The sequence below is a fragment of the Trichomonas vaginalis genome, chromosome VI (assembly GCF_026262505.1).
Source record: "Trichomonas vaginalis G3 chromosome VI, whole genome shotgun sequence".
NCBI classification, from domain to species: Eukaryota; Parabasalia; order Trichomonadida; family Trichomonadidae; genus Trichomonas; species Trichomonas vaginalis.
In genome coordinates, this window is record NC_067208.1 from 17,718,552 (window position 1) to 17,742,479 (window position 23,928).

Below are 23,928 nucleotides of genomic sequence, written 5' to 3' on the forward strand. Positions count from 1 at the left end.
TCCTGACGAATATGCTAAAGAAGTTGAAAATGACGACTAAGCAATTCTATACCATGCGTAAACTGTCATGTAAGGTGGCATATAGTCTTTACTTTGTCCCGTTGTTTGTGTATATCCTGAAACGCGATGTGTATGGCTTCCTCCTACCTCAGTGTTACTCCAGTAACAATTTATAGCAAACTTAACGTCCTCTTTAACATCATATCCTTTACCTTTTGTCATTCCTGACCAATCCCAAAATCTATGACTATGCAAACCTGCTTCAGATGTACTTAAATTTATGTAGTGACTGTGCGCAGGTAAATTTGCACCTGAAATCGTTTTACTTCCACCTGTTTCCTTTGAAGAGTTTGCACAATACAAAAACCTGTCGACTATTTGAGTCCAAGTTCCGAGACCAAGTACTACTTCTGGTTTGGTAGAGTTCATTGACGTGTAAATAGAACCTATAGGATATAGTGTTTGAAGTATTTCTGTCTTTAACGTTTGAAGCTCTGTTTTGTCAGCTTTTTTATCTAACTCATCGTTAACATATGTTTTGTCAGCTTTTTTATCTAACTCATCGTTAACATATGTTTTGTCAGCTTTTTTATCTAACTCATCGTTAACATATGTTTTGTCAGCTTTGTTGTCATATAAATCTTGAGCAGTGAATTTAACTTTGTTTTCATCCTCCATGACAAAAACATTTCTACATCTAGTGTATTTCATCGTTGTTATGTCTTCATCCGATGTTAAACCTTGTGGAAAGTTAGGAGGTTTCCAATTTAATACATCCCCACCAGTTCCATCAGGTTCTTCAACCGTTCCTGCAATATTTTCTATACCAACAGTTGCGAAGAAATCGTGTGTATGTCCAACGTCACTTTTCCTGTTTAAGGTTTCTTGTAAGTTTGTAATATTTGCAATGGTATGTGTATGAGTCTTTTTAGAATATTCGTTTTCAGCTCTTGTCACTTCACTTGACATTTTATTGTCAACATATGTTTTGTCTGCTAGTTCAGGATGAGTATGTTCTTTCGTTGCATATGTTGCATCTGCTCTGTCATGTTCTTCTTGAACTTTTTCAATGACATACTCTTTGTCAGCTTTGTTGTTAACATCTGCTTTTGTTGCATATGTTGCATCTGCTCTGTCATGTTCTTCTTGAACTTTTTCAATGACATACTCTTTGTCAGCTTTGTTGTCAACATCTGCTTTCAAAAGAAGTTCATCTATAGGTTTCTCGTTTAAAGTTCTTTTTGTTGGATTTATACAAACAGTATGGTTCTTACTGTCTTGAAACAGAAACTCGTCTGTCATTGGGTTTATCGTCAGTTTTAAGTTTCCTTCTTTCAATGACTCAGATATCTTAGAATAGTTTGAAAAGTTTGTTGTGTTCTTATTTAGAGCTTGCAAAATGAGTTGTCGGTTGTGTTGTATTTCTCTCATAGACGCTGTTTCTTTCGACATTTTTATTCTAGATAAAATATGCTTTCAATAGAAAAAGAAAATTCAAGAGTTGCTACAACTAAACCATTAGATGAACTTTTTACTAATGTCGGTCAAAAGTTTGAGACAGAGACCGTAAAGCATGAAGGCTATCGTTTTGACTACCCATTAAGATGGCTAAGAGACCCATCTGTCACAAAAGCTATTGGCTTTCGTAGAATGAAGTTTGTTCTGTAGAAGATAAAAGTTTTCCATTTATTGTAAGGTTTCATATAGATTATATATCTGAAGGGAAACGAAAAATGTGGGAAGAAATTGAGCTAATACAAGTTGACCTTTCATCTTCTCTACAGACTGCGTTAAAAAATATAGAAGATAAAATAAATTCATGTTATGCAAAATATGCTGATGAATATGCAAATACCGAGAGCACACTTTATGTGAGAATTGTATATGACAAACAAAATTCACAAGTGTCATTTCAAATCTACGAAGACAATCCAAAGAAAGACGAACAAATATATACAGAATTCACTGCAATGTCATGGTATTATTTGCAAAGAATGTTAAATCAGAAAGTCGAACTTCCTTTAGCAAATATTTACAGTCGATATGCAAGAGATGAACCATATTTATTTAAAGATGTTTTCGACCCAGCTGCTATTATTGTTCATGCTTCATTTTCTGGCGCCCAAAACTCTTTCTTATGCTTGGCAAATGACTTTTACGAAAAACCTACAAAGCTATATGAGCCGCCGAGTGGAAGTATTTCAGACTTTCAAGTATGGTTTACTACAGATGGAAGAAAAAGAATAATTCCATTATACCATGCGTTTTACTTAGAACTTAGTTTCATATACAACTACTATCGAACGGTAAAAATATAATTTTTTAATACGGTTGAGGTGTTGGATTTGGTTGCCAACTAGACTGTGGTGCAGGTTCAGGCTGTTGTATAACAGGAGCTTGTTCTTCTGGTTCAGGGTCTTTAGGTATAATACCAACGAACTGACCTACTCTTTTACCAATATTTTTGACACCGTTCCAAATTCCTCTTCCTACGGTTTTTATTCCATTCCATATACCTCTTCCAACATTTCGAAAGAAGTTTCCAATACTACTGAAGAAACCCATTTTACTATATGTAAAAATCTAATGTCCGCCTAGTCTCTTACGTTTCCTGTTGAGTTCCATAGCATTCTTTAACTGGAGCTCATACATTCTGTTTCTCCTCTGGTAGAAAACATATTCTGGGTCAACTCCTGTGTTCGCGTCATCTGCATAGAGTTGTTTATATCCACTTCGGGGTTTGTATAAAACTCTTTCCATCTCATATTTGCATACCATGGTGGTAAGCCTAACGCAGCGTCATTTGACATGGCAGTTTGCATTTGTACATCTGTTGGCACTTGACCATAGTTTGCCATTGCAGTTTGTATTCTAACTTCATTTGGAATATTCTCTGGGTTTGGTTGTCCAGGTTGCTGTGCATTTGCTAAGTTCTGTGCGTCCATTTAATATTAGATAAAAATATCTCTTACGAGTACATATACTGAACATTTGCAGGCATTGGTTCATCTTCATATTCTCTGTACTTTTCTGCCACGTCAAATAAATAAATGACACAATGGAAAAAACCTAAAAACAAGTAGTCCTATTTCAAACCACATTTACTTACTAGTAAAATTTCTTTGTTATGACACTTTCTCCAGTTTATAGGACCTCTCTCATATTCTATCTTATCGTATCTAAACTCATAGTCATGTATGTCCTCTAACCATCTCATGACACTTTTCCAAACCACTTTTATCGGATGTAAAGTAAAAGCATGGATGGTTATGTAAAACGTCTAAAGTTTCTAAAGAGTCTCTCAAAGTCCAGTCTACTTGGTATTGAAAATCCCATGTGTTATAGAACGGGACTATAGAAAACATTTTCCTTGTCTTTATATTTTTCATACAAATCTGTCCAATGACATCTCACAAACTCTATACCCTCAATATATTTTTCTATGTCCTCTTTGAAAACATTTGTATAGTTAAGATATAAAACTTTTGACATAAGTGTTTCAATGTCATGAACTCTTATAGCACCACTATATAATAGTCTAGCAGATATACTATCCCAGTCTATATATTCTGCTTTTTTCAAAACCTCTCTGACAGTATTTTTCTATCTAATGGTATACGTTCCATCTTACCTATAGGTATCTTTTCTTTCAACTCACTCAATATTTTGTTTGTGTCTGGTATATGTTTGAGACGGTTCATATAGTTGTCGAAGTCATTGCATATAATCTTTGAGTCTGGGAATATTGTATGGCACAGATGGGATATATAGAAACTTCCACCGAACAAATCTACAAATGTTAGACCATTCGGTAGTTTCTTAAGTTCTCTCAATAGAATATCTTTACATCTACTCTTATTTCCAAAGAAGGGTAACGGTGGTTTTGTAAAATTCATTTTATATACAATAAAAATGTTTTTTTCCTGAAAAGTGACAGAAAAGTGACAAAACATTTACGAAGAAATCTTGAAAATTCAAGAGGGTAGAAAAGAGGTTAGAAAAGAGGTTATATCTAACCTTCTACCCTAAACATTATTTTTGTCTGATTTTACGAAGAAGTCTTGACAAAACATGAAAACATATATAATTTGTGAAAAGCTCCTGGAAGACCCGTATATAAGAACTTCATTTATACTAAACATCTTCAGGGCTAGAAGGCACGAAGTGCCTGGAAGCCCCACTGCCTTTTTTTTTTTTTTTTTTTTTTTTTTTTTTAATTTTCCAACCAAAATTTATCAAAATTTGAATATACTTTGGATTTTTTGAATCGTGATCAGAACTTGAGATAAATCAATCACACACTGTTAGATTGTATGCTGCATATAACTTTCATTGAATCTTGAACATATTCAAAAAATCAATAACAACATTTTAAGGTATGTTTGGTATATGAAGATACAACATCAATCATTTTACTTTTGTTCTTTATCAGTGTATAATTTATTAGATTATAAAGTGTGTTTTAATCTTATTGAGGAAACAAAACCTACGTTCGAATGACCTAGGTTTTAATTGTTATTATTTGTGCAATGGTTCTTAACAAATCAACAACCCACTAACATCATTTGAAAAATTAAAGATTATAACCGTATTTGAAGTTATTTAAATATTTTTAATATTGAACGACACTTTTGGGAACGATAGCATGCTTACTTTTAGGCAGTATGCCTCAATTTAACTTCTTCACAAGAGTTTTCAGTGGAATTTAGATTTTGATTTCCTGAAAAAGTTGCGAGAACAATATTGAAAGGTACATTCACTATTTTTGACAAAATTTTAAATTTTCATGGGGTTGTAAATCTTATAATAACTAGATGAATAAGGAATGAATCCAAGTATAATGTACATCATGATATTAAACACTATATGTAAGGCTGGTGATTCTATTAACACTTATGAAGATCTATAGTATTTGAGCAGATAAATTTGATAATTTCCAAAACTCTTATATTTCAAAATTAAAGTGTGCAAAAGCATTTAAATGAGAGCAAAAAGAGAATGATGCTGCTAAAACTAGGTGTTAAATTCCAATTATTTCGCATCACAAGAACTACCCAGTAAATTCGGCCATCTTTTTTTGCAATTATTCTCTATTACACATATAATATAATGGTTAGGGTTTGAAGAAAAGTTACTAGAGAATTATTGACTTTTGAAATAATGCAGAATTTTACTTGAAGAAATTATTAATTTATGAGTTCCAAATTGCTAAGCATGACGAAGGATCATTAAATTTGCTGCAATTAAATACATTTATTGCAGAATTAAGATTTTTGAAATTAAAAGTTTGAAATATTGCCTTTTTGAATAAAAATTTAAATTTTATTATATAATCATGATAATATCTTATAGAAATTAAAAGAAAATATTTTAAACCATTCAAATATTTTGAATGTCTTATCAATTTAAAATATTAAAAGATAGCTTGATTTTATCATCATTAGTTGTTATCAAAGTTTTCTTCTTTTGATGAACAACAGTAAATGATTTGTTAATTACTTGTCTTCCTTTTTCGCAGCAAAATCGAAAGTTATGATGATAATCTTGCTCTCAATTTTGAAACTCTCTGATTTACAAGTAAGCATTCCTTTGGAAAAGCAGTCCTGTTCTGTTTTCAAGATATTTTAAAGCCTCCATTTCATACAATGCGCAGATCTATTCGAAATTGCAAGAACTCTCAAGAAAAATGCAGCAGCAAAGAAGATTCTATAGTTTCTAGCATCAAAAATTTACAACCTTAATACAACAGTTCAAGAGAAGCTCGAAAAGAAAATATTTAACCATAAAGCTGGAAACCATTCGATATCTACTATTGGATCTAATAAAAAGTTAATTGTAACATATTTAACATGCTATTTGCTGACTCTGTTCCATTAGATTACCATATATCTGTTTGAAATCTAAAATATTTTTACGATTTTAATCATGTGTTGTTGAAATCATATACCATTCTTAGCTAAAGTATAGTTTATGGGTCTGTCACCATCTAACTATATGAATTTTCAAAAATGTCAAATATGTTCATTTTTTCTGTATATTCAGCCACAATTTCATGTAGTTGTACTATTCAACTATTATTTAATAATTTTATCGATTTAAATATATGATGAGATGCTTAGTTCTCCCGGAAATCGATTTTTAATCGCAATTTTAACTTTCCAAAAAAAATTCGAAAATAAAAATTCCTCTCAATTTTCTAAGTTTTATAACTCGCCAAATCTCTAGCCAAATTTTTTTTGGCCCGTATAAATATTGTTAGGCACTATATAGGGATGCTATTTATCCTATTTTCATCCCATTTTACTGTTATCGCCTAGTGAATGTACCTTTCGATATTGCTACAAAAATTACGAAAACGAACCCATATAGATCATTTATTTATATAAAATATCCCATAACCTTTATTTGTTTTAAGGTTATCTATAAAATTTTGTTGTAATGACCATCAAACACATCAATTTTATTCAACAATTAAAGAACGAATACTGTCCAATACAGGCATATGATGTATGTAGACATCCTGCTTCATATATTTTTTTAATATCTCAGATAATTTTGTTATTTCCATTTTATTATCTCGCGGTAACATTGATGTCGAATCTAAAAATCCAATTAAAGAATACATTTCTGCCCGGACTATTCTTTTCCATTGCAACAGGCGCTTATTATTTCAGTACAACCTTCTACGATTATTTATTTAGATATTCATTCCATGATTTAGACGAAGACTTCTCATCTAGGCTCAGCTATATATGGGATGATATATCAAAACTATCAAAAGTTGCTTTTCTCGATCAAATTGCCATAGTTTTGATAGTTTTTGAATTTATGTATGTGAAAATATTGAAATATTTCAATGGGGAGAAGCTTCCTACACTTTTTAATCCCATAAATATGGTCATTATCTGGAATAAAGAGTTAAGCGTCATATGTCACTTTTTGTACTAAGGAAACATCGACTTTATGCGTTATGACTTTTCGATGAGGAAACAAGTGTTCACGTATTATAAACTTCCTTATTCCAATAAACCGACCCTAAACATAATTAATTCTAAGCATGATAATGGTCTCTTTTCTATGATAACCAAATCAATTTGGTTATCATAGTAAAGCACCAAAAACTGGAATAGGAATCTGCAATATGGAATCATGAAGCAACTCGGATAAAATAAATATGGAACATTCATACATCCATTCCCTATTTTTAACCATATTATATTTTCAAACAAAATTCTCGTACTATTTTCAATAAAATTTGCATAACCTTGTTATTACTCTTAGGCGAAAGATGATTTTAATGTTAATTTTATAGAAGAACTTTTAATGCATAATAAAATAACCATTTCCTATAAATTTAGACTTAAAACGGTGACAATAAACAAGCTTTAGTCTAGAAATTAATTTTCTACTACTATAAATGCATCTTTATCTTTAATTAGAAAAAAATTTATCAATTTTATTATCCAGATGAAAAAAGAAGTGACATATGATATTTTATCTAATTTAAAATCTTTTATTGATTGTTTTTAAAAACTTTGCATTTTGTATGAGTATTTCATGTTTAAATCAGTATAAATACGCAAAATACTTATGAAATTCCAGCTGTTATTCAGTACTATTCATTTTTCAGCAATCATTAACTGTGAAAGAGTATGGCAAACGTTCGATAATGATCATGTATACTCAGATCATCAAGAATGAATTAAAGTCAATGCAGGGAAATGGATAATCCGATTAAAAACCCCAAAAAGGAAAAAGATATTATATGAACGTCTCACAAATGGTTAGTACTAAGCTCTTTCCTGATGATTGAATATTCTTTCATATTTTTGTATATTGTAAGGGATTTTCTCCCCAAATATATAATACCTTCCTTATAAACGATCTACTTTCTTTGAATACAAGTATAATTTTACATTTTAGGAAAAAAATTTATTTTTTCAAATTTATCTTATAACAATAGAGATTTATATATGTGTGTGTCAATATAGGCTTTAGTGGTATAAAATTGGGTAGATTTTGTTTTATTTTGAGTAAAAAATTCAAAAAATACTACCTCATTTTGCGTGCAAAGGAATAGTCAGAGCTATTTAATAACATTTTACGAATGAACTATGGAATTACTATAACTTTTGAAGAAATTTCAAAGTTAATAGAAGATTGTATTTTAGAAATCAGCTAAAAGAATGATGTGCATGCATCAAGCGTTAAAGTATCCTAATCAGAATATAGTAATATACAATGATTAGCAAAGCAGATTTGAATCGGCAAGAAGAGTTGCTTAAAAAATCAGTTGAGTCTTCTCTAGTTTCCACACTGCCTATTCCTGTTTAAGTGCGGTTATTCCTATTCCAGTTTTTGGTGCTTTACTATGATAACCAAATTGATTTGGTTATCATAGAAAAGAGACCATTATCATGCTTAGAATTAATTATGTTTAGGGTCGGTTTATTGGAATAAGGAAGTTTATAATACGTGAACACTTGTTTCCTCATCGAAAAGTCATAACGCATAAAGTCGATGTTTCCTTAGTACAAAAAGTGACATATGACGCTTAACTCTTTATTCCAGATAATGACCATATTTATGGGATTAAAAAGTGTAGGAAGCTTCTCCCCAATTTAATTCTATATTTAGTATTCATAATTAAAATGGGATGAAAATAGGATAAATAGCATCCCTATATAGTGCCTAACAATATTTATACGGGCCAAAAAAAATTTGGCTAGAGATTTGGCGAGTTATAAAACTTAGAAAATTGAGAGGAATTTTTATTTTCGAATTTTTTTTGGAAAGTTAAAATTGCGATTAAAAATCGATTTCCGGGAGAACTAAGCATCTCATCATATATTTAAATCGATAAAATTATTAAATAATAGTTGAATAGTACAACTACATGAAATTGTGGCTGAATATACAGAAAAAATGAACATATTTGACATTTTTGAAAATTCATATAGTTAGATGGTGACAGACCCATAAACTATACTTTAGCTAAGAATGGTATATGATTTCAACAACACATGATTAAAATCGTAAAAATATTTTAGATTTCAAACAGATATATGGTAATCTAATGGAACAGAGTCAGCAAATAGCATGTTAAATATGTTACAATTAACTTTTTATTAGATCCAATAGTAGATATCGAATGGTTTCCAGCTTTATGGTTAAATATTTTCTTTTCGAGCTTCTCTTGAACTGTTGTATTAAGGTTGTAAATTTTTGATGCTAGAAACTATAGAATCTTCTTTGCTGCTGCATTTTTCTTGAGAGTTCTTGCAATTTCGAATAGATCTGCGCATTGTATGAAATGGAGGCTTTAAAATATCTTGAAAACAGAACAGGACTGCTTTTCCAAAGGAATGCTTACTTGTAAATCAGAGAGTTTCAAAATTGAGAGCAAGATTATCATCATAACTTTCGATTTTGCTGCGAAAAAGGAAGACAAGTAATTAACAAATCATTTACTGTTGTTCATCAAAAGAAGAAAACTTTGATAACAACTAATGATGATAAAATCAAGCTATCTTTTAATATTTTAAATTGATAAGACATTCAAAATATTTGAATGGTTTAAAATATTTTCTTTTAATTTCTATAAGATACTATCATGATTATATAATAAAATTTAAATTTTTATTCAAAAAGGCAATATTTCAAACTTTTAATTTCAAAAATCTTAATTCTGCAATAAATGTATTTAATTGCAGCAAATTTAATGATCCTTCGTCATGCTTAGCAATTTGGAACTCATAAATTAATGATTTCTTCAAGTAAAATTCTGCATTATTTCAAAAGTCAATAATTCTCTAGTAACTTTTCTTCAAACCCTAACCATTATATTATATGTGTAATAGAGAATAATTGCAAAAAAAGATGGCCGAATTTACTGGGTAGTTCTTGTGATGCGAAATAATTGGAATTTAACACCTAGTTTTAGCAGCATCATTCTCTTTTTGCTCTCATTTAAATGCTTTTGCACACTTTAATTTTGAAATATAAGAGTTTTGGAAATTATCAAATTTATCTGCTCAAATACTATAGATCTTCATAAGTGTTAATAGAATCACCAGCCTTACATATAGTGTTTAATATAATGATGTACATTATACTGGGATTCATTCCTTATTCATCTAGTTATTATAAGATTTACAACCCCATGAAAATTTAAAATTTTGTCAAAAATAGTGAATGTACCTTTGTATTCATTTTTAGATTGGTATGCAAATTGCTGTTTTTATTTATCCCAAGTGTCAAACCAGACGAAACTTTTATCATTAAAGATCTAATTTACAATGAAAACTACTCTATCTTCAGATTACTGTATGGACTTCTATATTTTGTAACACTTTTATTGCTATCTAGCTGCTTCATCTTCACAAACATCAAAGAATTTCTTCCAAAAAAATCTAGAATTATTATTTATTTTTGCATTTTCTTTTTTGTCCTCGGATTATTTGGTACTGAAGTTCTACAGGAAGTAAGATATTCCTTCCTTGTTATGAAATATGAAAAGACTGATCTAAATAAATTCAATTACCTGAGAATGATTATTAAATTATATGTTGATTATTGTATTGAAATCCCTATATTGATAATTATATGGGTTTTATCGTCGCCAGAATACAACGAAAAGCAAGAAAAAAGTGATAGCGTATTGAAGAGTGATTTCGCAATTCTTGATTGATATTTTACTGTATTTTTGACATATAGATATATACTAACTTTCTCATTATATTATGAATAAAAAAATCTATCTTTTATATACAAATACGTTCGATTATTTCTTAAATACAAAGAAATAGCTAGTTCGGCAAATATACTCATAATAGCATTTGTCAGACAATATGTGTATGGTTTATGCATAATATGTTTTGAAGATAAAATGGAAAATAAAATTTGAAAACTTTATAAACATGAAATTCGAGTAATGGCTAATCAAGATCTTGCATTTGGAATTATTCCTGCATAATAGAGCCAAATAAATTAACTACAAAAAATTTTTATGGTTTTATGATACTTGATAACCATCTGATAGAAATTCCATACAAATATCAAAAAAGAGAAACAAAAATTAAATTGAAAGCCTATTGAAATAACGGTAATTGGATAAGAAAACAATAATGGTTTCGAGTTTTATTAAGAGTTTACCACATGAATTTTGCCCCTTGCAAGCATATCGGATGTGCAAGCATCCCGTTTCATACATTTATATTGCAATTGATATCGTTTTATTGCTTCCCTTCTTTTATTTCGCAGCAACCCTATTCCGAAAACTTAAAATTCAACCAAAAAACAAATTTATGCCCGGATTACTATTTTCATTTTCAACAGCTACTTACATTATATACCGATGGTTTTCCGATTATGCATTTTCGTACTCATTTCATGACTACGACCAAGATTTTGCTTTTAGAGAGGGATTCATATGGGATGATATAGCAAAGTTATCGAAAGCCATGTTTCTTGATCAAATCGCCATAGTTTTAGTTGCATTTCAGTTTAAATACGTGAAAATATTGAAGTATTTCAATTATGCAATATTCTTTTTATTCTTATTCAGATTGATATGCAAATGGATATTCATGTTTATACCTAAAGTCAACCCATTCACACTTCCCGTTATTAAAGATGTAATTTACAATGACAATCCAAACTATTTTAGGTTATTTTACGGATTTCTTTATTTAGTTACATTGCTGCTTATTAACTTCTGTTTTGTGTTTTCAAAAATCAGAAATTGGATTCCAAAGCATGAATGCAATAAAATCTATATATGCACATTCTTTTTGGTTGTAGGATTATTTTCGACCGAATTTCTTCAGCAAATGAGATACTCAACTAATATGTACGGTTTCAACTACTTCAGATTTGCTGTTAATTGTATTATTAACTACTGCGTTGACTATCCATTACTCATCATCATTTGGGTCCTTTCAGAACCTGAATACAATAATGACCAACAAACTCAAGATGTCCTGTATAGTGGAATGGGTTTGATAGATTGACTCAAGATCGAATTACTGTTTTACAATATAATTAGATGCAATCATTTAATGAAATCTCTTTTATATGGCTATTACTCATTACTTTAGGTTAATTCAACTTATTGTAATCATACTAGGATATATATTATTATTTTTGAATAAATACTATGGATTTTAGTAACTCAAAACTTCATTCAATTTTTCTCTTTCTGATTAAGTCGAATTCGTTATGCATTGATGATCAGTAAAACATACACTTCTAAACTATTGCTGGATGGTAACAGTGATATCGATCATGAACATAACAATTATTTTCTTTATTCATCGAAAGACAGTTATTATTATCCAATGACCGTCTCAAACCGTCAAATAGATTGATATGATGTCATAATCCGAATGTCCATAATAATTATTCGAATGAGGTAAAGTAATGTTTTGCATCAACAAAAAATTTAAATAGAGATAATAATTACAACTATTAAAAAACACAATTTATTCTTAAAAAAAAATTTCAAAGATAATCTGCATCAGGTTCATCAGGGATATATGATGCTGCTGTTTTTGTTGTCCATGCTCCGACACCCTCTTTCTTTGCTGTAAGTTCAATTCTGTCAAGTTCTTCTGAAATTTCGTCCAAAATTTCGTCATCTTCTAAGAAATCGCATGTTTCGTAGTGACAAAGTCCTGTTCTGAGCATAACAGCGTTAACAGATGTACTTCTGATCTCTGGATGTTGTGTCAGAAGAACATCTGGGTCAGGTTCATTAATATCGTCAACAACCAAGTGGCAATAGAGCTTCTGACCATCTACAGCTGTCCAAAGAAATTCTTCTGCCTCTTTCTTGAAGTCTTCATCCTCATTTTCGAATGGCCGAGTGAAAGCCAATCTCACAGACAATCCTTGCGGAGGGATTGCTGCTATTTCTGGTGGTAATTCACGTAGGTTATTTACTGATATAGTATCATCAACACAAAGGTCGATAAAATCAACTTTTGCTTCGATATCGTTTAGATCAGAAATTTTTGCTCTGTAAATCTTATCGCTGAAGATGGCGCCGACAACATCACCTCTCATTGGATTTTTTGGTCGGGTCCGGCAGTTGACAATTGTTTCCCTGATCTTTTCGAAATCATCACTCATTATTGCGATGACAACAGTGATTGCGTCCCAGACACTGACGACTTTGCACTCGTATATTGTGTCCTTTTTGAGTCTGAAGACCGTTCGTGATGAATCTGACCACATTCCGACTTCTGAACGTTGCGCTGACTGTTGGGCTGCAACAAGGACCTGGCGTTGAGGATGGCGTTGTGCTTCGACGTGTAATGATGCAAATCCGCGTTTCAGAATTTCGGCTTCAAGTAAATATTCGTGATTTCCATCTTTTACGGTAACTGAGCCACAAAATGAACCAACCTTGTCAAGTTTTACGATAAATACTTCGCAGTTCCTCAGTTTGAAGTGGCGATTGCAATAATTTAGCGCATCAAAGCCAATTCGATCTTCGGAATCAGAAACTTTAAGTCCATATAGATTCATGCGAAGAATAATGTCGTATTCTGGGATTCTGACGATAAGTCTCGTACATGAAACAAAATATTCAATTATTCCGGACGTTTCCCGGCCATAAAGGGAATCGTAGTATGGCATTGATTTTTCTCTTGATGGTTCTCGAGAAAGAATAACAAATCTCTTAGGAGTTACAACATCATCCGAAAAAATTCCCTTTTTCTCGTTCCTTGCGAATTTGTCCGCTTCTGTAATAGAGTCTATGCAGGATGGGATCTTCTGTGAACGCAGGATGTTTTTCTTGCCATAGCCATTCTGAATAATCCTTGAATTCACGCAAAGAGTGTTTTCAAGGTACATTGAAACGTAGTAAATAGGAGTTTCACCAGATGTAACAGAAGAATCAACAATACACTTAACGCGCTTTCCAATTAAAAGATTTCGGAGATATTCGTGACTTTCGAAGCCGTATGGCTCGCTGGAAGTATTATCGTATGGATTATATGCTGGTGTTCTAACGCCTGACAATGAAACCCTTTTGATTGTATCGTCATCTAAAATTATTTCAAAAATTGAGCTTCCACGAATATTCATGACAGTTCCATCGAAGGAAATAGTATCTTCTGGAGGAACAACGAATTTCTTCCATTGGTTCTTCTCTTCTTTTCGCGCTTTTTCTTCAATCATCTTATAATTCTCTGGATCAGGGACATATGACAATGATGGTTCGTGGATTGATGCAAGACCCTCTTCTAGAAGTATTTTTCCAAAATCTGGACAATTCTTATGTGAAATAATTCCAAGAAAATAATTTTGAGTGTCAACATATGAAACAATCTTGATTTTTAATGTACGTTGGAATAGGTTCATCTTGCAAAGGTATAATGCTTCATTAGCATATGGAAATACTTTGTCTTTTGTAATTAATGGACAAATAACTCCTGCAAGAGAAAGATGTATTGATTCGAAGTTAGGAAGTAAGAAGACATGATATGAGGATCCATTTGAAAACCCATCGATGTAGCCTTCATATGTTTTACCGATTAAATTTCGTGGATTGAATTTTACTGGTAATTGACGTAAAAAATATGTATCACCCCATACTCCTCTATTGTTTTCTTTAGCTGAATCTTGGTAGCGGAAAAGCTCTCGAGTGTAGTCGTTCATTATTTCGGATTTGACTTTGGCAAAACCAGCAGATATCATAGCGATTCTGACATCCATGTTGTTGTAATCAATTAATTCGACTCTTCCAATTGAAAAAGGAACAGTGCCAAACGTGAAATTATTTCGTGTGTTTTTAGTTTCTTTAATATCACGAACAATGCATCTTCGACCAATAGCGAGTGTTCGTAAATAATTGAATGATGTCCACGCTTCGTACTCATCCTCTCGTTTCCCATCTGTTGTTCCTAATAAAGGAGAATGGCAGCCAAATAACTGAATGTAATTGATAGGTTTGCCTTCTTTCTCAATAAATTCTATATAAAGGCTTGACCCAGCATGGATTCCAACGACAATTCCTTTCTCCATTTATTTACTTCTCAAAGAAGTAATGTAAACTTCTCAAAAAAATTCAATTTGAAATGATACATTTCTCCTATAAACACGGCATTGTGACAGCTACTTTTTTGACTCCACTTGGGATGCCCTAACAAGGGGAGTAGCTCTTAGTAATTATTTGATTTTTTTTTAGATGATGAGCTCCGTCTCCTAGTGAGAGAGAAGTGGGGGTTTGCAAGCTATTTGAAATCAGGTGTAAGCAATTCAATATCATCATACCTTACTGATGGAAGCGCATTAACATAATATATTCCAAATAAGTATGGGAAACGTTACATCTTTTGGATTTTAAATCCTTAAGGAAATTGTGAACTTCATTAAAATCAGAGCTTGAATGTAATACCCGAATTTTTTGTGAATTCATTGACTGATTGAAGCAATTATTCATTTATTGATCATTGTTATTGTTAAAAGTTGATATATCGCTTATGAGCTTATTATTCTCATCTATATCTATTTGGTTAATTCGGGAAAAAAATTGAGAATGTGAACTCTGATTATGGCCAATATTTCTCAGAAAAATTAGAAAGCACAGAAAATTTTATTTTGAACAAAAGAAATAGCTTTATCATACAGAATATGTTTTCTGAAAATTTTATGATTTTGCCAATTTTTTGAATGGCAAGTGTTTCGAGCTTTATTCGTTCCTTAAAAAAGGAATTTTGCCCTCTTGTTGGAGATACATACTGCAATCACCCTTCTTTGTACATTTATCTCGCTCTTAATATCCTAATGCTTCTTCCTTACTTTTATTGTGTGGCCACTCTCTTTAGAAAGCTTAAATTCGAAGTAAGAAACAAAGTAATGCCTGGATTATTCTATACTATTGCTACATCAATTTATAATTTGGCTTCATGGTTTACTGATTATGCTTTAAATTACAATTTTCACGGCAATGACCAAGATTACTTTTTCAAAGAGAGCTTCATGTGGGATGACTTATCAAAGTTATCGAAAATCATGTTTCTTCATCAGATAGCTCTAGTTATGTTGGCATTTGAAAATAAGTTCGGAAAAATTCTTAAATATTTCAATTACCTAATGTTCTTCATATTCGGATTCAGATTTATAGGGAAATTCATTATACAATTTATTCCAAATGCTTATCCTTATGAAATTCCAGTACTTAAATACGTATTATACAATCTCAATCCAGCATATTTCAGTGCAATATATACATCGTTATACATATTAATGGTTGTTATTTTAAGTTTCTGTTTTGTTTTTTCAAAAATCAAAAATTATCTTCCTTCAGGTATTCTTCATCAAATTTACCTAGCAACATACTTTTTAGTGTTCGGACTTTTAAGTACAGAAGCAATTCAAGGATTTAGATATGGAAAATTATTCATGAAAATTCGTGAAACTGATTTAAGTATGTATAACTATGTTCGCTTTATTGTGAGTTTCTATGTTAAGTATTGCGTTGATTATCCAATATTTATCATAATTTGGATTTTATCCGCTCCTAATTACAATGAAGCGAAAACCAACGATGATATTCTTAATAGTAGCCTTGGCATATTAGAGTAATATTATTCTTTTGTTGTTTTTATTTATAAATTGTCTAAATCTTTTGGAATTTAATAATTTTTTTTTCAAAAACAATGTTCTAAGTAGGACCATCTAATACTTATTTCATTTGTTAAACTCTTAAATGAAAAAATAAAGTTCTCAAATTTTGGGAGAGAAATTGACAATATTGAAATTTAAGGAAACTGAGTAAATAACTAGGCTTCAAATCATATATTCTATATGTTTTAAAATTTTGTTGTATTGATCAGATTTTTATGGAACTCAAAAACCACACTCTAAAATATTTAACTTCAAATAAAACTTGCACGTTTCAAGCAGTTTTGGAATGCAATCATCCGAGCTCTTTCATATACATATGCTTAGTGATAGTTTTAATTCTTCCGTTTTATTTTTATTCGGCAAAGATGATGAGAAGACTTAAATTTCAACTCAGAAATCAATTCATGCCTGGACTATTTTATGCCTTTGCAACAGGAATCTACAATGTCTGGTATTGGTACGATCAATATGTTTTATTTTATGATTTCCATGAAGAGGATGATGATTTTAATAATAGATCTAAGGGCATTTGGGACGAAATTGCTAAACTTGCATTTGTTATGTTTTTACACCAGATTGCTACAGTTTTGATTGCATTTAATATTAAATGGGCAAAATATCTGAAATATTTCAATATTATATTCTTTCTGATATATTTGTTACGTTTTTTCGGTGAAATATTTTATACAATCTCAGGGTTTGCCAAAAATAGTTTAATTCAAACACTCCTTCACGATTCTGGTATATTTTATCGACTATTTTATGAGTTCTTATTTTTATATTCCCTAATTCTTCTTAATATTTGTTTTGTTTTATCAAATATTAAAGATTTTATTCCGAAAAAGTTCCATATTCCAATTTACCTTTCAATATTCTTTTTCGTGCTTTTTCTTTTTGTGACTGTTGAAGCAGACACATTCTATCATACTATATTTTTGAGATATTCGAATTCGGAACCAATCAAATTCAATTATATCAAATTAGTAATACAGATAGTTCTTAATTTCTGTTTAGATATACCGACGTTGATTATTTTGTGGATTTTATCTTCAAATGATTTTGATGAGGATGATGATACCACATCATCCATGATTTCACATGCAAGCTTATTAGACTAGAAAATTGCATTTTTGCTGTTGTTCTAATACTTGATCCTACGATTATAATTGACTCAAATGAACTTCCAAGATTTACAGGAACAAAAAAACAAAGATTCATCATTACAAAACTTAACATCTTCACCACTTCACTTTATTAAAGTTTGTACTTACGCTCATCCGGCATTCAAATTTCTGACAACTGGAATGAAGCATCATTGAAAATTGACCCTAAACACAAGAGTTGAAGGCCTAGTCATAAGTGGGTGCACTCTGAATTAAATCATAAAAATTTCATATAAACGTTTATGAGGCTTTATCATATGATATTTCGTCATGAAAACAGTTTCACTTGTGATCATACCTTTGCTTATGTTTCTAAAATATCAAATTTTCATTGAGTATAGATTTTATGTTCAATGTAAATATGTAGGTAAACAATATCAAAGAAATTTCATTTCAATTTCTTTATTCAAATTCAAAATTAAATGCTGGATTCTTAACGCAAAACAAATTAATATATCTATATATCAAGCTACAAATTAGTATAACGTGTAATATAACAATAAATACAATCTCAGTAATTTGAACGGGAGTAAGTATACTAGGTCTATAATTGCCATCTTGTTCAACAACAAAAAGCTCAATTGTCATAGGATCGAAGTATTGTTGTTTGTCTGTTGAGACAGGAGATATTTGTAAATAGAACTTCTTCGTTGAAGGAATAATATTATAAATATACTTATTACCTGTGTTTCTGATCCAAACTCTATTTAGAATGGCCTTGCTATCAGGAGATATAATAGTTGCAGCGATTGCTGTAGAAAATCCATCATAAAGGATTCTATCAAGCTGCAGAACATATTCAACATATATATCTTTTTCCTTTGTTGAGAATATTGATCCATTCTTTGGTTTGATTATGCTAGGCGTCAAAATATTTCTGTAATTGATTGACACATTTGATGAATAGATACATTTTGGATCCATAGAATCAACAATAAGTATCATATCAAGTTTATCCCTGAAAACACTAGGAACATAATCTATTAATATCTGTGTGAAATCTTTATTAAATTTAGCACTGATAATAACTCTATTATTTCCATCCGGTGATGAAACCCAGACTGTGTAGTAGGCCTTCCTTGCATCATCACTCACATTTACATCTACACTTGCATTTTTCCCTGCATACAGAGTAATATTTTCTTCTTTGAATGTAACTTTTGAGACTTTTATTGCGAAAGGAGAATGACAATCATTCCTTTGATTTATCAAAGAGATATTTGGAGCTATTTTGTTATAGAAGAACTTAAGACCTAAGCTCTCTATTGTTCCATGATATGCATCGTCTGCGACTCTAAATGAAACTGTCCATTTTCCTATTGGATTTTCGCCTAAGAATTTATATCCCATTAATTCAACTGAGTTTATTGTTGAAGTTAAGTCTGCCTCTGTTAATATTTTCATTTCACACCTTGTTCCATTTGGACTAATAATGTGTGGATTTAACGACCCAAATGATAATTTCTTCGATTTGAAGAATAAACTGACGCATAAAACAGATTTCGCACTTCTTTCTGTGAAATCAAAAGTAACGTTGTGCTCACGGTCTTCAATAATTAAATTTAAAGTTTTTTCAACTTTGTATTCATAAAATTTCCCAGTTGATGTCCAATTTAATGCGATATCAACAGCTCTACCCAGATTCAACCTTCCAAAGCCCGATCTTCTATTATAATTAAGTTGTATTCCATTTTTGTCCCAAATTATCGTGTTTGGATTTACTTTATCTGCAGAAAACGCAGTAATATAAAACAGATCAGATAATGTTAGGTTTGGATTTGCTTCCAATAAAACAGCAAGTCCACCTGCGAATATCGCTGCACTTGCGTTAGTCGATGTGAAGTTCTTATTTGTTGAATTAGTAGATTTTGGCGAAGCTGTAAAAATAGGAGCATTTCCGGCAGTAGGAGCAACCATAAAGACACTTGCACCTTCAGCAGAGTGAGATAAAGAAAGACCTCTGTTAGTAATTCCACTAATTGAAAAAACTAGTGGCCAACCTGAAGGTGGACTCAAAATAGGATCAAATGCAGTTTGATAACCCACAGGAACCACTATTGGATGTGGCCAATTTCCTTCTTGTGGATGATATAAACAATCATCTGCAATTTCCTTAGGAATTACTTCTGGTTGAACGTATTGAACGTATCCATTCGGTTTCTCAATGTAAAGATATTGAAGGATTGATATATTCCACTTCAAACTCTGATGGCACATCACAGTTTGAAGGTGTTCTGCTTGCATGGAATAGTTTGTGAAAAAATAAGATGCAACATTTGCTCCTGGAGCAACACCTTCAAATTCTGTACCTCTTTTCCCTGCTGCTAGAGCTAATGATGCAGTTGCGATATTATGTGATGAATTCGTTGTCAACATGATTTCATTTGTATAAATATTAATAAACTGATCTTTGATTGCTCTATCTTTGTATGCAACATGATCGAAAAGCGCTCCATCAGACATTACGGCAATTGTGATTCCTTTCCCTGTGTATTTATCGTAATATGCATGCCCAGACCAGTTGATATCTTCACCATCTAAGCCACCGTATTCATCATTTCCCGAATTTTTAAGCCACCACGCTACAAATAGATAAAACATCTTAAAATTGCTCACGCGGTAATCAAAATTGCGAACTCTGTTCTCAAATCATTTCTAACATAATCTTTTTACAAAGACATTGCTTGTTTTAAATCACTGCTTTTGATAATTTTATATCAATTTGATAAAATTAAATAAATTGAAAGCTAAATAATTGATATTTCAAATGGATTCAAATAAGTAATGCCGAGTTTATTTAGTAATATAGACATTAGGGGTAATATCAAATGCTTAACTAATTAATGTTTGTTGTTATAAAACGAATTATTCTGAAATAATTTGTGAGAGAAAATTCTAGGGTTGTTAAAAATATCAAAAATTAGCGTTTTGAAGACACCATGGTGTCTTATAATTTTCCCTTCCTTACTGGCGTGTAGAAATAAATGCGCCAATAGATTGAAGAAGAAGAATTGTTTTTCTCTTAATGAACTTTAATCCTTTTGATATAAGAATATTAAAAACATTAATATAATTTCGATTTCGGAAATTCAATAGCCAAATTTTTTGTCGATTTCGGAAATAACAGGATTCCGCATCCAACACGCAACAACAAAACACAAAACACACTTTTTGGTTCTTTCATCGTTTTAATCGTAATTTAGGTAATACATGATTTGGATAAATTTTACAAAAATAGAACCTATATTATATTGTTTTCAAAGATTCTTGCAAATCATCAAAAATAATTGTATTTTAAAAAACGATCGAATTATCCTTTCATTATTTTAAACTTAAATTAGTTTTTATGATTGACTAAAGCAATCATATTTATTCATCATTAAATAAACAAAAAAATAATATTTGAGAGTTATTTCAAAAAAACACATTGAATATATTAATTTGTCTCAATTTCAGTATTATAAATTTTTATAATTTCAATATTTTGAAATACACTTTTAAATATTTCAATATTTATGATATTTCAATGTATTAAGTGGTCTCAAATTGAGCTTCTCAAATATAAATTGGCCTATTCAAAAAATAAAATTAAATAGTATTCAAAATAATAAATAAAAGTGATTGAGGTCATAGCAAAACGGCTGTTTCAGTCATTAATTCTTAAAAATAAAAAGGGTAAAAACTAAATACAATGGGTAAAATTCAATAGTGTCTGTGCTATCGTTCAATTTGAAGGTGTCTTTTGAAACCGCAAGACACATTGAATTTTTGAATAGTGTATTATGGTTTGACAGACACCAATGAAAAAATAAAATGATATTTATTTTAAATATATAAGATCCTTATATAAAATATAAATATTTTATCGTTTTATTTTCTTGTTTTAGAAATGTTTTTTATTGAAAAATCAATAAAACTAACTCCAAAATAAAATTTTTGATTTAAAGACACTATGATGACACCAGGCAAATCTTCCAAGACACCTATCGTCGGGAATCTAACAACCCTAGAATTTTCTAGAAATAAGGATCTTCTATATTTAAAATAAATATCATTTTATTTTTTCATTGGTGTCTGTCAAACCATAATACACTATTCAAAAATTCAATGTGTCTTGCGGTTTCAAAAGACACCTTCAAATTGAACGATAGCACAGACACTATTGAATTTTACCCATTGTATTTAGTTTTTACCCTTTTTATTTTTAAGAATTAATGACTGAAACAGCCGTTTTGCTATGACCTCAATCACTTTTATTTATTATTTTGAATACTATTTAATTTTATTTTTTGAATAGGCCAATTTATATTTGAGAAGCTCAATTTGAGACCACTTAATACATTGAAATATCATAAATATTGAAATATTTAAAAGTGTATTTCAAAATATTGAAATTATAAAAATTTATAATACTGAAATTGAGACAAATTAATATATTCAATGTGTTTTTTTGAAATAACTCTCAAATATTATTTTTTTGTTTATTTAATGATGAATAAATATGATTGCTTTAGTCAATCATAAAAACTAATTTAAGTTTAAAATAATGAAAGGATAATTCGATCGTTTTTTAAAATACAATTATTTTTGATGATTTGCAAGAATCTTTGAAAACAATATAATATAGGTTCTATTTTTGTAAAATTTATCCAAATCATGTATTACCTAAATTACGATTAAAACGATGAAAGAACCAAAAAGTGTGTTTTGTGTTTTGTTGTTGCGTGTTGGATGCGGAATCCTGTTATTTCCGAAATCGACAAAAAATTTGGCTATTGAATTTCCGAAATCGAAATTATATTAATGTTTTTAATATTCTTATATCAAAAGGATTAAAGTTCATTAAGAGTAAGGGTTTCGTTTTGCGAAAAAAACGTACAATACGCAATTTCGCTAAAAAAACATTTAGCTAGCAATTTCGACCTTTGACTCCACTCAAGACGTCACTTTTTTAATTTTGCGGTATCATATTTTTGGAAAATCTTTATGAATATTATATAAAAAGTCTCTTTAATATCTATATTGTTGCATGCTAAGTTCGGTCAACGATAGGAATTGAGCGGAAATTAATCGTCGAGGAAGTACGATTATGTAAAGTAAAAAATGTTGTGGGATTTTTAATATTGTATATAATTTTATAATAAAATTTTTGTGAGACATTTTAAGAAGCACATATAATTTTTTGAATTTAAAAATTAAAGTAGTGTTGAATGAATTTATTGATTAATTTAATACGGATATTTCTCAAAATTAATCAAAAATAGTTTTTCAGAGAACTTTTGAGATATCTTTTCAAAATGTCTTTTTGAAAATATATAAGTATTATATCAAATTGAAAAAAGGTATTTATCAAAATTCTAAATTCTTAATAAAAAATAACTTTTCAGAGTAATATGATTTTGAATGGTTGATTAATAAGTATAAAAATGTCTACGATTTTAAGGAAGGAATTGTTCCTTATGAGGTATACAGTATGAATATATACCTCATAAGGAACAATTCCCTCTTGATAGCTGGGAAACTTTCTCTGAATAACTTATCATTTGGACAGAAAAAGCGACACTTTACATGGCAAAAAATAGAGCCTTACTTTTGAGATACTTGAGATTGAAACTGAATCCTATGAGGCGGTGATCTTGAATCACTACCTCATAAGGTTCAGTTTCATATAAAATTTGTTGCAATTTGTTATTCTTTTGCAATTATTTCTTATAAGATTTTACATCTTTTAGCGGGGAATGTTTGTTATCATGTATATATTATAAATATCTACACGATAACGAACATTCCTCGCTAAATTGCTGAGAAACTTTGAGGAAATGTCGAACAATTTCCTCAAAGTTTCTCAGATTTATATAGATCACTAGAGTACCTAGGCACTGATTCTGGTTCAGTACCTAGGAGGCTCTAGTTCTCTAACAACTGATAAAATGTTTTTTAAATTTTTGGATATTGCTACCTGTGAAGCACTGACTTCAAGTCAGTACCTCACAGGTAGCAATTACATTGAAAGATGGGAGAAACTTTGTCCGAATTTAAACTATTCGACAAAGTTTCTCACATTTGTAGTGGAGATGGAAGGCTTTGAGGTATATTGTATTAATATATACCCCAAAGCCTTCCATCT

General features: G+C 30.4%; 5 protein-coding genes across 5 annotated transcripts, besides 6 other annotated features; 1 reads left to right on the forward strand and 4 right to left on the reverse strand.

The window, feature by feature from the left end:
• Window positions 1–4,215: part of a mobile genetic element that runs on past the window's edge.
• Window positions 37–1,194, reverse strand: TVAGG3_0884400 (phage tail repeat-like family; the record flags this gene model as incomplete). The annotated part of the gene is made up of 1 exon (XM_051250557.1): window positions 37–1,194. A coding segment is annotated over one exon (1,158 nt), but the record flags the coding sequence as incomplete, so codon positions are not given.
• TVAGG3_0884410 (serine threonine-protein phosphatase family) lies at window positions 2,323–2,565 on the reverse strand (the record flags this gene model as incomplete). Its single annotated transcript, XM_001301863.2, has 1 exon — window positions 2,323–2,565. One exon carries the CDS (start codon window positions 2,563–2,565, stop codon window positions 2,323–2,325), a length of 243 nt encoding a protein of 80 aa, XP_001301864.2.
• Window positions 4,216–4,746: 531 nt separating the features above from the next.
• Window positions 4,747–6,330: a mobile genetic element.
• A 528-nt stretch (window positions 6,331–6,858) lies between these two features.
• Window positions 6,859–8,618: a mobile genetic element.
• Window positions 8,619–8,647: 29 nt separating this feature from the next.
• Window positions 8,648–10,204: a mobile genetic element.
• Window positions 10,205–12,470: 2,266 nt separating this feature from the next.
• TVAGG3_0884450 (gamete generation protein family) lies at window positions 12,471–15,211 on the reverse strand (the record flags this gene model as incomplete). The annotated part of the gene is made up of 1 exon (XM_001301865.2): window positions 12,502–15,033. The coding sequence occupies one exon, from the start codon at window positions 15,031–15,033 to the stop codon at window positions 12,502–12,504; it is 2,532 nt and encodes an 843-aa protein (XP_001301866.2).
• A 470-nt stretch (window positions 15,212–15,681) lies between these two features.
• On the forward strand, window positions 15,682–16,791 carry TVAGG3_0884460 (uncharacterized protein; the record flags this gene model as incomplete). The annotated part of the gene is made up of 1 exon (XM_001301866.1): window positions 15,682–16,596. One exon carries the CDS (start codon window positions 15,682–15,684, stop codon window positions 16,594–16,596), a length of 915 nt encoding a protein of 304 aa, XP_001301867.1.
• Window positions 16,792–16,859: 68 nt separating this feature from the next.
• On the reverse strand, window positions 16,860–20,533 carry TVAGG3_0884470 (serine-type endopeptidase protein; the record flags this gene model as incomplete). The annotated part of the gene is made up of 1 exon (XM_001301867.1): window positions 18,204–20,177. One exon carries the CDS (start codon window positions 20,175–20,177, stop codon window positions 18,204–18,206), a length of 1,974 nt encoding a protein of 657 aa, XP_001301868.1.
• Window positions 20,534–23,236: 2,703 nt separating this feature from the next.
• Window positions 23,237–23,351: a mobile genetic element.
• Window positions 23,352–23,354: 3 nt separating this feature from the next.
• Window positions 23,355–23,928: part of a mobile genetic element that runs on past the window's edge.